The 12,261-nt window shown below is 60.9% G+C and overlaps 1 protein-coding gene across 3 annotated transcripts in view; it reads left to right on the top strand.

The window, feature by feature from the left end:
- Positions 1-44: 44 nt before the first annotated feature.
- Positions 45-12,261, top strand: part of G6PD (glucose-6-phosphate dehydrogenase) — a 30,424-nt gene continuing 18,207 nt past the window's right edge. The window contains exons 1-6 of one of the 3 annotated variants that reach the window (XM_033083549.2): positions 45-108; positions 2,997-3,145; positions 5,062-5,099; positions 10,175-10,283; positions 11,078-11,117; positions 11,640-11,817. In XM_033083549.2, coding sequence (XP_032939440.1) covers positions 54-108; positions 2,997-3,145; positions 5,062-5,099; positions 10,175-10,283; positions 11,078-11,117; positions 11,640-11,817 — 569 coding nt within the window. In that variant the 5' untranslated portion in view covers positions 45-53. Of the gene's footprint in view, positions 109-2,996; positions 3,146-5,061; positions 5,100-10,174; positions 10,284-11,077; positions 11,118-11,480; positions 11,521-11,619; positions 11,818-12,261 lie in introns of all 3 variants that reach the window. The other 2 variants (XM_042780097.1, XM_033083548.1) reach the window with 2 other exon arrangements.

The following is a 12,261-nucleotide window of genomic DNA, read 5'->3' on the forward strand; positions in this document are numbered from 1 at the left end:
GATTGGTGGATAATGAGTGAAGGCGTGGCCGAGGGCGTGGCCTCTGTGAGGGGATGGGGACCCGCGCGAGCGTGGGGGAGGCGGCGCGAGAGCGGCCGGGGCGGGAAGGTGAGAACCAGGAAATTGGGGAATTTTGGAGAAATTCGGGGAATTTAGGAGGGCGTGAGGGGATTTGGGCTCCGGGATGGCCCGGGGGGGTTCCATGGGGGCCTGGGGCTGCGTTGAGGGGAAATTGGAGGGGATTGAGGGAAGATGTGGGGGGTTTTAGGGCGGAAATGGGGGGGATTTGGGGGCGGTGAGGGCGGAAATTTGGGGTCTGGGGGTGCTGAGGGGTCTGGGAGGGTCTGAGGGGGCTCTGGGGATGTTGAGGGGGAATTGATGAGGGGGTGAAGGCGGAAATTGGGGGATTTGGGGAGATTTGAGGGGATTTGGGGGGGTCCGTGAGGGTCTGGGGAATGGGGGGGGAGGGGAGTGATGAGGGGTTTGGGGGGGCTGGAGGTGGAAATTGGGGAGATTTTGGGGGGTCCTGGGGGGTCTTGGGGGTGGATTTGGGGTTCCTGGGTGGGGATTTGGGGGTTCTGGAGTGGAATTTGGGGTGTCTGGAGCCGATTTTTTGGGGACAAAGGATGAAGGGCGTGCCTGCCCCATGGTCCAAAAGTTGACCCCAGGTGCCCAAACCGCACCCAAAACTCCCAAACCCCACCCCAGGTACCCAAATCACCCCAGCCCTGCCCAAACCCGCCCCCCAATTTCTTACCCTGCCCCCTAAAAAACCAAATCCCGTTTCTTGGGTGACCAACCCCGCCCCAAAAACCCAAAATACCCCACCCCAAAAACCCAAAATAACCTCACCCTGCCCTATAACCCTTCCAATTCTGCCCTGGGGTGCCCAAATCTACCCCTCAATTTTTTATTCTACCCCCTAAAATACCAAATCCCGTTCCTGGGGTGCACCAACCCCACCCTAAAACCCAAAATACCCCGCCCCAAAAACCCAAAACTACCTCACCCTGCCCTATAACCCTTCCAATCCTGCCCTGGGGTTCCCAAATCCCCCCCCCAGTTTTTTATCTTGCCCCTTAAAATGGCAAATCTCGTTTCTGGGGTGAAAAACCCCGCCCCAAAAACCCAAAATACCCCGCCCCAAAAACCCAAAATAACCTCACCCTGCCCTATAACCCTTCCAATCCTGCCCTGGGGTGCCCAAACCCGCCCCCCAATTTTTTATCTTGCGCCTTAAAATGCCAAATCTTGTTCCTGAGGTGACCAACCCCGCCCAAAATTCTTCAAATCCCATCCCTTAAATACCCTGCCCTGCCCCTGGGGTGCCCAAACCCGCCCCCTAATTTCTTATCCTGCCCCCTAAAAAACCAAATCCCGTTCCTGGGGTGCACCAACCCCGCCCCAAAAACCCAAAATACCCCGCCCCAAAAACCCAAAATTACCTCACCCTGCCCTATAACCCTTCTAGTTCTGCTCTGGGGTGTCCAAACCCGCCCCCCAATTTTTTACCCTGCCCCCTAAAAAACCAAATCCCGTTCCTGGGGTGAAAAACCCCACCCCAAAAACCCAAAATACCCCGCCCCAAAAACCCAAAATAACCTCACCCTGCTCTGTAACCCCTCAAATCCTGCCCTGAGGTTCCCAAACCCGCCCCCCAATTTCTTACCCTGCCCCCTAAAATGCCAAATCCCGTTCCTGGGGTGCACCAACCCCGCCCCAAAAACCCAAAATAACCTCACTCTGCTCTATAGCCCCTCCAATTCTGCCCGAGGGTGCCCAAACCCGCCCCCCAATTTCTTATCCTGCCCCCTAAAAATATCAAATCTCGTTCCTGGGGTGAAAAACCCCGCCCCAAAAACCCAAAATAACCTCACCCTGCTCTCTAACCCCTCCAATTCTGCCCTGGGGTGCCCAAACCCGCCCCCTAAATTTTTACCCTGCCCCCTAAAAAACCAAATCCCGTTCCTGGGGTGCACCAACCCTGCCCCAAAAACCCAAAATAACTCCTCCAATTCTGCCCTGGGGTGTCCAAACCCGCCCCCCAATTTTTTATTCTACCCCCTAAAAAACCAAATCCCGTTCCTGGGGTGACAAACCCCGCCCCAAAAACCCAAGATAACCTCACCCTGCTCTCTAACCCCTCCAATTCTGCCCTGGGGTGCCCAAATCCACCCCCCAATTTTTTACGCTGCCCCCTAAAAAAAACCAAATCCCGTTCCTGGGGTGACCAACCCCGCCCCAAAAACCCAAAATAACTCCTCCAATTCTGCCCTGGGGTGTCCAAACCCGCCCCCCAGTTTCTTACCCTACCCCCTAAAAAACCAAATCCCGTTCCTGGGGTGCACCAACCCCACCCTAAAACCCAAAATTACCTCGCCCTGCCCCAAAACCCCTCCAATTCTGCCCTGGGGTGTCCAAACCCACCCCCCAATTTCTTACCCTGCCCCCAAAATACCAAATCCCGTTCCTGGGGTGACCAACCCCGCCCTAAAACCCAAAATACCCCGCCCCAAAAACCCAAAATAACCCCGCCCTGCCCCTGTAACCCTTCTAATCCTGCCCTGGGGTGCCCAAACCCGCCCCCAATTTTTTATCTTGCCCCTTAAAATGCCAAATCTCGTTTCTGGGGTGCACCAACCCCACCCCAAAAAACCCAAAATAACCCCGCCCTGCCCCTGTAACCCTTCCAATCCTACCCTGGGGTGCCCAAACTTGTTCTTCTACTCCCCAAATCCTGCCTGGGGTGTCCAAACCTGCCCTCCAAGTACCCAAACCTGCCCCCTAAGTGCCCAAATCCTGCCCCACGAGTGCCTAAATCCTGCCTGGGGTGCCCAAACCTGCTCCTCTACTCCTCGAACCTGCCCCTCCAATACCCAAATCCTGCCCGGGGTACCCAAACCTGCCCTCTAAGTACCCGAACCTGCCCCCCAAGTACCCGAACCTGCCCCCCAAGTGCCCGATCCTGCCCCCCAAGTGCCCGATCCGGCCCCCAGGAGCGATGCCGGGCCCGGGTGAGGAGGAGCCGGCTCCCCGCGGGGAGCTGAGCCGCTCGCAGGTGTGCGGGATGCTCCGGCAGGAGCTGTGCAGGGACGGAGCTTTCCTGCAGGGACATCCCCTGGTGCTCGTCATCCTCGGCGCCTCTGTGAGTGCCTGAGGGGTGGGGAGGGAAAGGAGGGGGTTGGGGGGGGGAATTTGGGGGTTGGGGGGTGGAAAAAAGGGGTTTAGGGGGGAATTGGGGGGGTGGAAAAGGGAAATAAGGGGGTTAGGGGTGGAAATTTGGGGTTTGTGGGATGGAATAAAGGAGTTTGGGGAGGGATTGAGGGGCTGGAGGAGAAAAAAAAGGGGTTTGGGGGGAGGAATTTGGGGTTTGTGGGGTGGAAAAAAGGGGTTTGGGGAAGAATTGGAGGGCTGGAAAAGGGAATTGGGGATTGGAGGAGGGAAAGGAGGGGGTTAGGGGGGAAATTTGGGGCTTGTGGGGTGGAATACAGGGGCTGGAAAAGGGAATTGGGGTGCTGGAGGAGAGAAAAACAGGGGTTGGGGGGGAAATTTGGGGTTTGTGGGGTGAAATAGAGGGGTTTGGGGAGGATTTTGGTGTTGGAGGAAGGAAAGAAGGAGTTTAAGGGTGGAAATTTGGGGTTTGGCTGGTGGAAAAAAGGGATTTGGAGAGGAATGGGGGGCTGGAAAAGGGAACTGGGGGTTTAGGAGGAGGAATTTGGGGTTTGTGGGGTGGAATAGAGGGGTTTGGGGAGGATTTGGGTATTGGAGAAAAAAAAGAAGGGGGTTAGGAGAAGGAATTTAGGGTTTGTGGGGTGGAATAGAGAGGTTGGGGGAATTAGGGGGCTAGAAAAGGGAAATAAGGGGATTAGGGGTGGAAATTTGAGGTTTGTGGGGTGGAATAAAGGAGTTTGGAGAGGAATTGGGGGGCTGGAAAAAGGAATTAGGGAGTTGGAGGAGGGAAAGAAGGGGGTTAGGGGTGGAAATTTGGGGGTTGGCTGGTGGAATAAAGGGGTTTGGGGAGGATTTGGGTATTGGAGAAAGGAAAGAAGGGGTTAGGGGTGGAAATTTGGGGTTTGTGGGGTGGAATAAAGGAGTTTGGGGAGGAATGAGGGGCTGGAAAAGGGAATTAGGGGGCTGGAGGAGAGAAAAAAGGGGATTAGGGATGGAAATTTGGGGTTTGGCTGGTAAAAAAAAGGGGTTTGGGGGGGAATTAGGGGGGCTGAGGGGGATTTGAGGGGCTGGAAGAGGGATTTAGGGGTTGGAGGAAGGAAAGAAGGGGTTAGGGGTGGAAATTTGGGGTTTGTGGGGGGGTTTAGGGGGGATGTTGGGGGGCTGGAGGGGAGAATTGGGGGGCTGGAAGGGGAAATGAAAGGATTTGGGGGGACTGGAAGGGGGAATTAAGGAAATTGGGGGGAAATTTTGGGGCTGAAAGGGGGAATGAAGGGATTTAGGGGCAGAATTGAGAGATTGGAAGGAGGAATGAAGGAATTTGGGGTGGCTGGAAAGAGCCAAAAAAGGGGAAGCAAATCTTGGGGGTAACTGAGCACTGGGAAAAAAATTTTGGGGTGAGAAGGGGGATGGGAAATTGGGAAATTTGGGGGGCACTAAAGGAGAATTGGGGGATTTTGGGGGCAAATTAAAAGGAGTTAGGAGAGAATTTGGGGGGTGGGGAGGGGATTTTTGGGGCCTGTGGGGGAGGGGCAGGGGCAGAAATTGGGGTGGGGGAGGGGAAAGGGAAGAAATTGGGGTGGGGGAGGGGCAGAAATTGGAGTGGGGGAGGGGAAGGGGAAGAAATTGGGGTGGGGGAGGGGCAGAAATTGAGGTGGGGGAGGGGCAGGAAAGGAAATTGGGGTGCCCCACCCGCCCCTCCCCCCCCTCCCAGGGTCACCCCAACTTCCTCCTCCGCCCCTCCCCCCCTCGTTAGCCAACACCCTTTAATTAAACACCGCGGGGGGGGGTGGGGGAGGGGCGGTGCTGACTCAGCACATTCCCCGGGGGGCGTGGCCAGCGCTGGGTGCGGCCCCGGCCCCTCCCCCAGCCCTGACGGCCCCTCCCCCACAGGGCGACCTGGCCAAGAAGAAGATTTACCCCACGATATGGTACGGGGACACTGGGGACACTGAGGGGACATCTGGGGACACTGAGGGGACAGTGGGGATGCCGGGGGACACCTGGGGACAGTGGGGACACCTGGGGACACTGAGGGGACAGCACGGACACTGAGGGGACAGTGGGGACAGCTGGGGACACTGAGGGGACAGTGGGGACACCTGAGGACAGTGGGGACACTGAGGGGACACTGGGGACACTGAGGGGACATCTGGGGACAGTGGGGACACTGAGGGGACAGTGCAGTGGGGACACCTGGGAACAACAGGGACACTGAGGGGACAGCAGGGACACCTGGGGACAGTGGGGACAGCAAGGACACCTGGGGACACTGCGGGGACATCTGGGGACACTTGGGGACAACAGGGACACTAAGGAGTCACCTGGGGACAGCAGAGAGACCTGAGGGGACAGCAGGGACAGCAAGGACATCTGGGGACACTGAGGGGACACCTGGGGACAGCAGGGACACCTGGGGACAGTGGGGACACCTGGGGACACTGAGGGGACACTGGGGACAGCAGGGACACCTGGGGACAGTGGGGACACCTGGGGACACTGAGGGGACACTGGGGACAGCAGGGACACTGAGGGGACAGCAGGGACACTGAGGGGACAGATGGGGACACTGAGGGGACACTGGGGACACCTGGGGACACTGGGGACACTGAGGGGACACTGGGGACAGCAGGGACACTGAGGGGACACTTGGGGACAGCGAGGACAGCAGGGACACCCGGGGACACCAAGGGACACCTGGGGATATCTGAGGGCATTGGGGACACCTGAGGGGACACCTGGGGACAGCAGGTACAGCAGGGACACTGAGAGGACACCTGGGGACATCTGGGGACACTGAGGGGGCAGTGGGGACAGTGGGGATGCCTGGGGACATCTGGGGACAGCAGGGACAGCAGGGATGCTGAGGGGACACCTGGGGACACTGAGGGGACAGCAGGGACAGCAGGGACACTGAGGGAGCAGCAAGGACACCTGGGGATATCTGAGGGCATTGGGGACACCTGGGGACAGCAAAACACTGAGGGGACAGTGGGGACACTGAGGGGACACCTGGGGACAGCAGGGACACCTGGGGACACTGAGGGGACAGCAAAGACACCAAGGGGACACCTGGGGACAGTGGGGACACCTGGGGATATCTGAGGGCACTGGGGACAGCAGGGACACTGAGGGGACATCAGGGGACAGCAGGGACACTGAGGGGACATGTGGGGACAGTGGGGACACTGAGGGGACAGTGGGGACACCTGGGGACAGCAGGGACATCGAGGGGACACCTGAGGAGAGTGGGGACAGCAAGGACACCTGGGGACACTGAGGGGACATCTGGGGACACTTGGGGACAACAGGGACACTAAGGAGTCACCTGGGGACACCGAGGGGACAGCAGGGACATTGAGGGGACACCTGGGGACAGCAGAGAGACCTGAGGGGACAGCAGGGACAGCAAGGACATCTGGGGACACTGAGGGGACACCTGGGGACACCTGGGGATATCTGAGGGCATTGGGGACAGCGGGGACACTGAGGGGACATCAGGGGACAGCACGGACACCTGGGGACAGTGGGGACACTGAGGGGACATCAGGGGACAGCAGGGACACCTGGGGACAACAGGGACACTGAGGGGACAGCAGGGACACTGAGGGGACAGCGAGGACAGCAGGGACACCTGGGGACAGTGGGGACACCTGGGGACAGCAAGGACAGCAGGGACACTGAGGGGACGGCAGGGACAGCAAGGTCACCTGGGGACACTGAGGGGACACCTGGGGACAGCAGGTACAGCAGGGACACTGAGAGGACACCTGGGGACATCTGGGGACACTGAGGGGGCAGTGGGGACAGTGGGGATGCCTGGGGACATCTGGGGACAGCAGGGACAGCAGGGATGCTGAGGGGACACCTGGGGACACTGAGGGGACAGCAGGGACAGCAGGGACACTGAGGGAGCAGCAAGGACACCTGGGGATATCTGAGGGCATTGGGGACACCTGGGGACAGCAAAACACTGAGGGGACAGTGGGGACACTGAGGGGACACCTGGGGACAGCAGGGACACCTGGGGACACTGAGGGGACAGCAAAGACACCAAGGGGACACCTGGGGACAGTGGGGACACCTGGGGATATCTGAGGGCACTGGGGACAGCAGGGACACTGAGGGGACATCAGGGGACAGCAGGGACACTGAGGGGACATGTGGGGACAGTGGGGACACTGAGGGGACAGTGGGGACACCTGGGGACAGCAGGGACATCGAGGGGACACCTGAGGAGAGTGGGGACAGCAAGGACACCTGGGGACACTGAGGGGACATCTGGGGACACTTGGGGACAACAGGGACACTAAGGAGTCACCTGGGGACACCGAGGGGACAGCAGGGACATTGAGGGGACACCTGGGGACAGCAGAGAGACCTGAGGGGACAGCAGGGACAGCAAGGACATCTGGGGACACTGAGGGGACACCTGGGGACACCTGGGGATATCTGAGGGCATTGGGGACAGCGGGGACACTGAGGGGACATCAGGGGACAGCACGGACACCTGGGGACAGTGGGGACACTGAGGGGACATCAGGGGACAGCAGGGACACCTGGGGACAACAGGGACACTGAGGGGACAGCAGGGACACTGAGGGGACAGCGAGGACAGCAGGGACACCTGGGGACAGTGGGGACACCTGGGGACAGCAAGGACAGCAGGGACACTGAGGGGACGGCAGGGACAGCAAGGTCACCTGGGGACACTGAGGGGACACCTGGGGACAGCAGGGACAGTGAGGGGACACTGAGGGGACAGTGGGGACACCTGGGGACATCTGAGGGCACTGGGGGCACCTGGGGACAGCAGGGACACTGAGGGGACAGCAAGGACACCTAGGGACAATGGGGACACTAAGGGGTCACCTGGGGACAGGAGGGACAGCAGGGACACCTGGGGACAGTAGGGACACTAAGAGGTCACCGGGGGACAGTAGGGACACCTGGGGACACTGAGGAGACAGTAAGGACAGCAGGGACACTGAGGGGACATCTGGGGACAGCAGGGAGACCTAGGGATATCTGAGGACATTGGGGACAGTGGGGACACCTGGGGACACTGAGGGGACAGCAGGAACAGTGATGTCATTAAGGCCACCTGTGCTGTACCTGTCACCAGGGCCACCAAGGGCCACTCCCTGTCCCCAGGACCACCGAGGCCACCACCTGTCACCTGGGCCATCCTGTCCCCAAGGCCACCACTGTCCTCACCTGTCCCCATCGATATTTGGCCTCCAGGGCTGCTCTGGGGTCACTGCTGTCCCCAAGGCCACCAGGGCCACCAGTGTCAGTCACTGCTGTCCCCAGTGCCACCCCTCAGCAGTGCTGCCATTGTTTGCTCTGTCCCCAGTGTCACCACAGCTGCGTGTCCCCGCTGTCCCCAGGGCCACTCATGTCACCAGCTGGCACCAGTGTCCCCAGTGTGTCCCCAGTGTGTCCCCAGTGTGTCCCCAGTGTGACCCTGTGCTGCTTCTGTCCCCTCTGTGTCCCCTCTGTGTCCCCTGTCCCTGTGTCACCTGTCCCAGGGTGACACAGGAGCCAGCATGAGCGGTGTCACCACCCTGAGAGAGGTGACACCAGTGTCACCTCAGGCCTGGTGTCCCCAGAGCAGGGTGGGGACAGTGCTGGGGGTGTCCCTGGGGGGTTTGGTGACACAGGTGACACAGGTGACACTGCTGTCCCCAGGTGGCTGTTCAGGGACGGGCTGGGGGGGTTTGGTGACACAGGTGACAGGTGACAGGTGACAATGCTGTCCCCAGGTGGCTGTTCAGGGACGGGCTGGGGGGTTTGGGGACACAGGTGACACAGGTGACACAGGTGACACTGCTGTCCCCAGGTGGCTGTTCAGGGACGGGCTGGGGGGTTTGGTGACACAGGTGACACTGCTGTCCCTGTCCCAGGTGGCTGTTCAGGGACGGGCTGGGGGGGTTGGTGACACAGGTGACACTGCTGTCCCTGTCCCCAGGTGGCTGTTCAGGGACGGGCTGGGGGGGTTGGTGACACAGGTGACACTGCTGTCCCCAGGTGGCTGTTCAGGGACGGGCTGGGGGGGTTGGTGACACAGGTGACACTGCTGTCCTAGGTGGCTGTTCAGGGACGGGCTGGGGGGTTTGGTGACACAGGTGACACAGGTGACACTGCTGTCCCCAGGTGGCTGTTCAGGGACGGGCTGGGGGGTTAGGTGACACAGGTGACACAGGTGACACTGCTGTCCTAGGTGGCTGTTCAGGGACGGGCTGGGGGGGTTGGTGACACAGGTGACACTGCTGTCCCTGTCCCCAGGTGGCTGTTCAGGGACGGGCTGGGGGGGTTGGTGACACAGGTGACACTGCTGTCCTAGGTGGCTGTTCAGGGACGGGCTGGGGGGTTTGGTGACACAGGTGACACAGGTGACACTGCTGTCCCCAGGTGGCTGTTCAGGGACGGGCTGGGGGGTTAGGTGACACAGGTGACACAGGTGACACTGCTGTCCTAGGTGGCTGTTCAGGGACGGGCTGGGGGGGTTGGTGACACAGGTGACACTGCTGTCCCTGTCCCCAGGTGGCTGTTCAGGGACGGGCGGGGGGGGTTGGTGACACAGGTGACACTGCTGTCCTAGGTGGCTGTTCAGGGACGGGCTGGGGGGTTTGGTGACACAGGTGACACAGGTGACACAGGTGACACAGGTGACACTGCTGTCCCCAGGTGGCTGTTCAGGGACGGGCTGGGGGGGTTGGTGACACAGGTGACACTGCTGTCCTTGTCCCCAGGTGGCTGTTCAGGGACGGGCTGGGGGGTTTGGTGACACAGGTGACAGGTGACACAGGTGACAGGTGACACTGCTGTCCCCAGGTGGCTGTTCAGGGACGGGCTCCTCCCCGATGCCACTGTCCCTGGGGTGGTTTGGGGACACAGGTGACACAGGTGACACTGCTGTCCCTGTCCCAGGTGGCTGTTCAGGGACGGGCTGGTGTCACAGGGGGGTTGGTGACACAGGTGACACTGCTGTCCCTGTCCCCAGGTGGCTGTTCAGGGACGGGCTCCTCCCCGATGCCACTCACGTCGTTGGCTTCGCCCGCTCTCCGCTCACCGTGGAGCTCATCAAGGAGCAGACCCTGCCCCACCTCAAGGTGACAGCTCTGTCCCCTGCTGTCCCCTCCTGTCCCTCTCTGTCCCCTCCTGTCCCTTCCTGTCCCCTCCTGTCCCACATGTCTGTTCCTGTCCCTCTCTGTTCATTCTGTCCCCACCTTCTCTGTCCCCTCCTGACCTCACCTGTCCCTTCCTGTCCCTCTCTGTCACTTCCTGTCCTTCCTGTCCCCTCCTGTCCCCTCCTGTCCTTCCTGTCCACTCCTGTCTCCTCCTGACCCCTCCTGTCCCCTGCTGTCCCCTCCTGTCACTTCCTGTCCCTCTTGTCCCCTCCTGTCCCCTCTGTCTCCTCCTGTCCCCCTCTCTGTCCCTCCTGTCCCCACCTGTCACCACCTGTCCCTCTCTGTCTCCTCCTGTCCCCTCCTGTCACCTCCTGATGTCTCCTGTCCTCTCCTAGTCCCTCCTGACCTCACCTGTCCCCTTCTGTCCCCACGTGTCCCCAGGTGACCCCCAAGGACAGGCCCTGCCTGTCCCTGTCTCACCTGTCCCTATCCCTGTCCCTTTGTCCCCACAGGTGACCCCTGAGGACAGGCCCTGCCTGGCCGAGTTCCTGTCCCTGTCTCACCTGTCCCTGTCCCTGTCTCACCTGTCCCCTGTCCCTGTCTCACCTGTCCCCTGTCCCTGTCTCACCTGTCCCTGTGCCCCACAGGTGACCCCTGAGGACAGGCCCCACCTGGCTGAGTTCCTGTCCCTGTCTCACCTGTCCCTGCCCCTGTGTCCCCCTGTCCCTGTGTCCCCTGTCCCTGTCTCACCTGTCCCTGTCCCTTTGTCCCCACAGGTGACACCTGAGGACGGTCCCCGGCTGGCCGAGTTCCTGTCCCTGTCTCACCTGTCCCTGTCTCACCTGTCCCCTGTCCCTGTCTCACCCGTCCCTGTCCCCTGTGTGTCCCCACAGGTGACCCCCAAGGACGGTCCCCGCCTGGCCGAGTTCCTGTCCCTGTCTCACCTGTCCCCTGTCCCTGTCTCTTGTGTCCCCTGTCCCTGTCTCACCTGGCCCTGTCTCACCTGTCTCACCTGTCCCTGTGTCTCTGTCCCCACAGGTGACCCCCAAGGACGGTCCCCGCCTGGCCGAGTTCCTGTCCCTGTCTCCCCTGTCTCACCTGTCCCCTGTCCCTGTCTCACCTGTCCCTGTCTCACCTGTCCCTGTCTCACCTGTCCCCTGTCCCTCTCTGTCCCCACAGGTGACCCCCGAGGACGGTCCCCGCCTGGCCGAGTTCCTGTCCCTGTCTCACCAGTCCCTGTCTCACCTGTCCCCTGTCCCTGTCTCACCTGTCCCTTGTCCCTCTCTGTCCCCCCACAGGTGACCCCCGAGGACGGGCCCCGGCTGGCCGAGTTCCTGGCCCTGCAGAGTTTCGTGCGGGGTCAGTACGGGGACGAGGCCTCGTTCCGGGCCCTGGACTCGCACCTGAGGGGGCTCCCCGGGGGCGCCCGCGCTGACAGACTGTTCTACCTGGCACTGCCACCCAGCGTGTACGCCCCTGTGACACAGCACCTGAGGGCAGTGTGCATGGGGACAGGGTGAGTGGGACATGGGGACATGGGGACAGCATGGGGACACAGCTGTGACACAGCACCTGAGGGCTGTGTGCATGGGGACGGGGTGAGTGGGGACATGGGGACATGGGGACAGCATGGGGACACAGCTGTGACACAGCACCTGAGGGCAGTGTGCATGGGGACAGGGTGAGTGGGGACGTGGGGACAGCGTGGGGACATGGGGACAGCATGGGGACACAGCTGTGACACAGCACCTGAGGGCTGTGTGCATGGGGACGGGGTGAGTGGGGACATGGGGACATGGGGACAGCATGGGGACACAGCTGTGACACAGCACCTGAGGGCAGTGTGCATGGGGACAGGGTGAGTGGGGACATGGGGACAGCATGGGGACACAGCTGTGACACAGCACCTGAGAGCTGTGTGCATGGGGACAGGGTGAGTGGGGACATGGGGACATGGGGA

This window comes from Catharus ustulatus, chromosome 32, assembly GCF_009819885.2.
Source record: "Catharus ustulatus isolate bCatUst1 chromosome 32, bCatUst1.pri.v2, whole genome shotgun sequence".
NCBI lineage: Eukaryota > Metazoa > Chordata > Aves > Passeriformes > Turdidae > Catharus > Catharus ustulatus.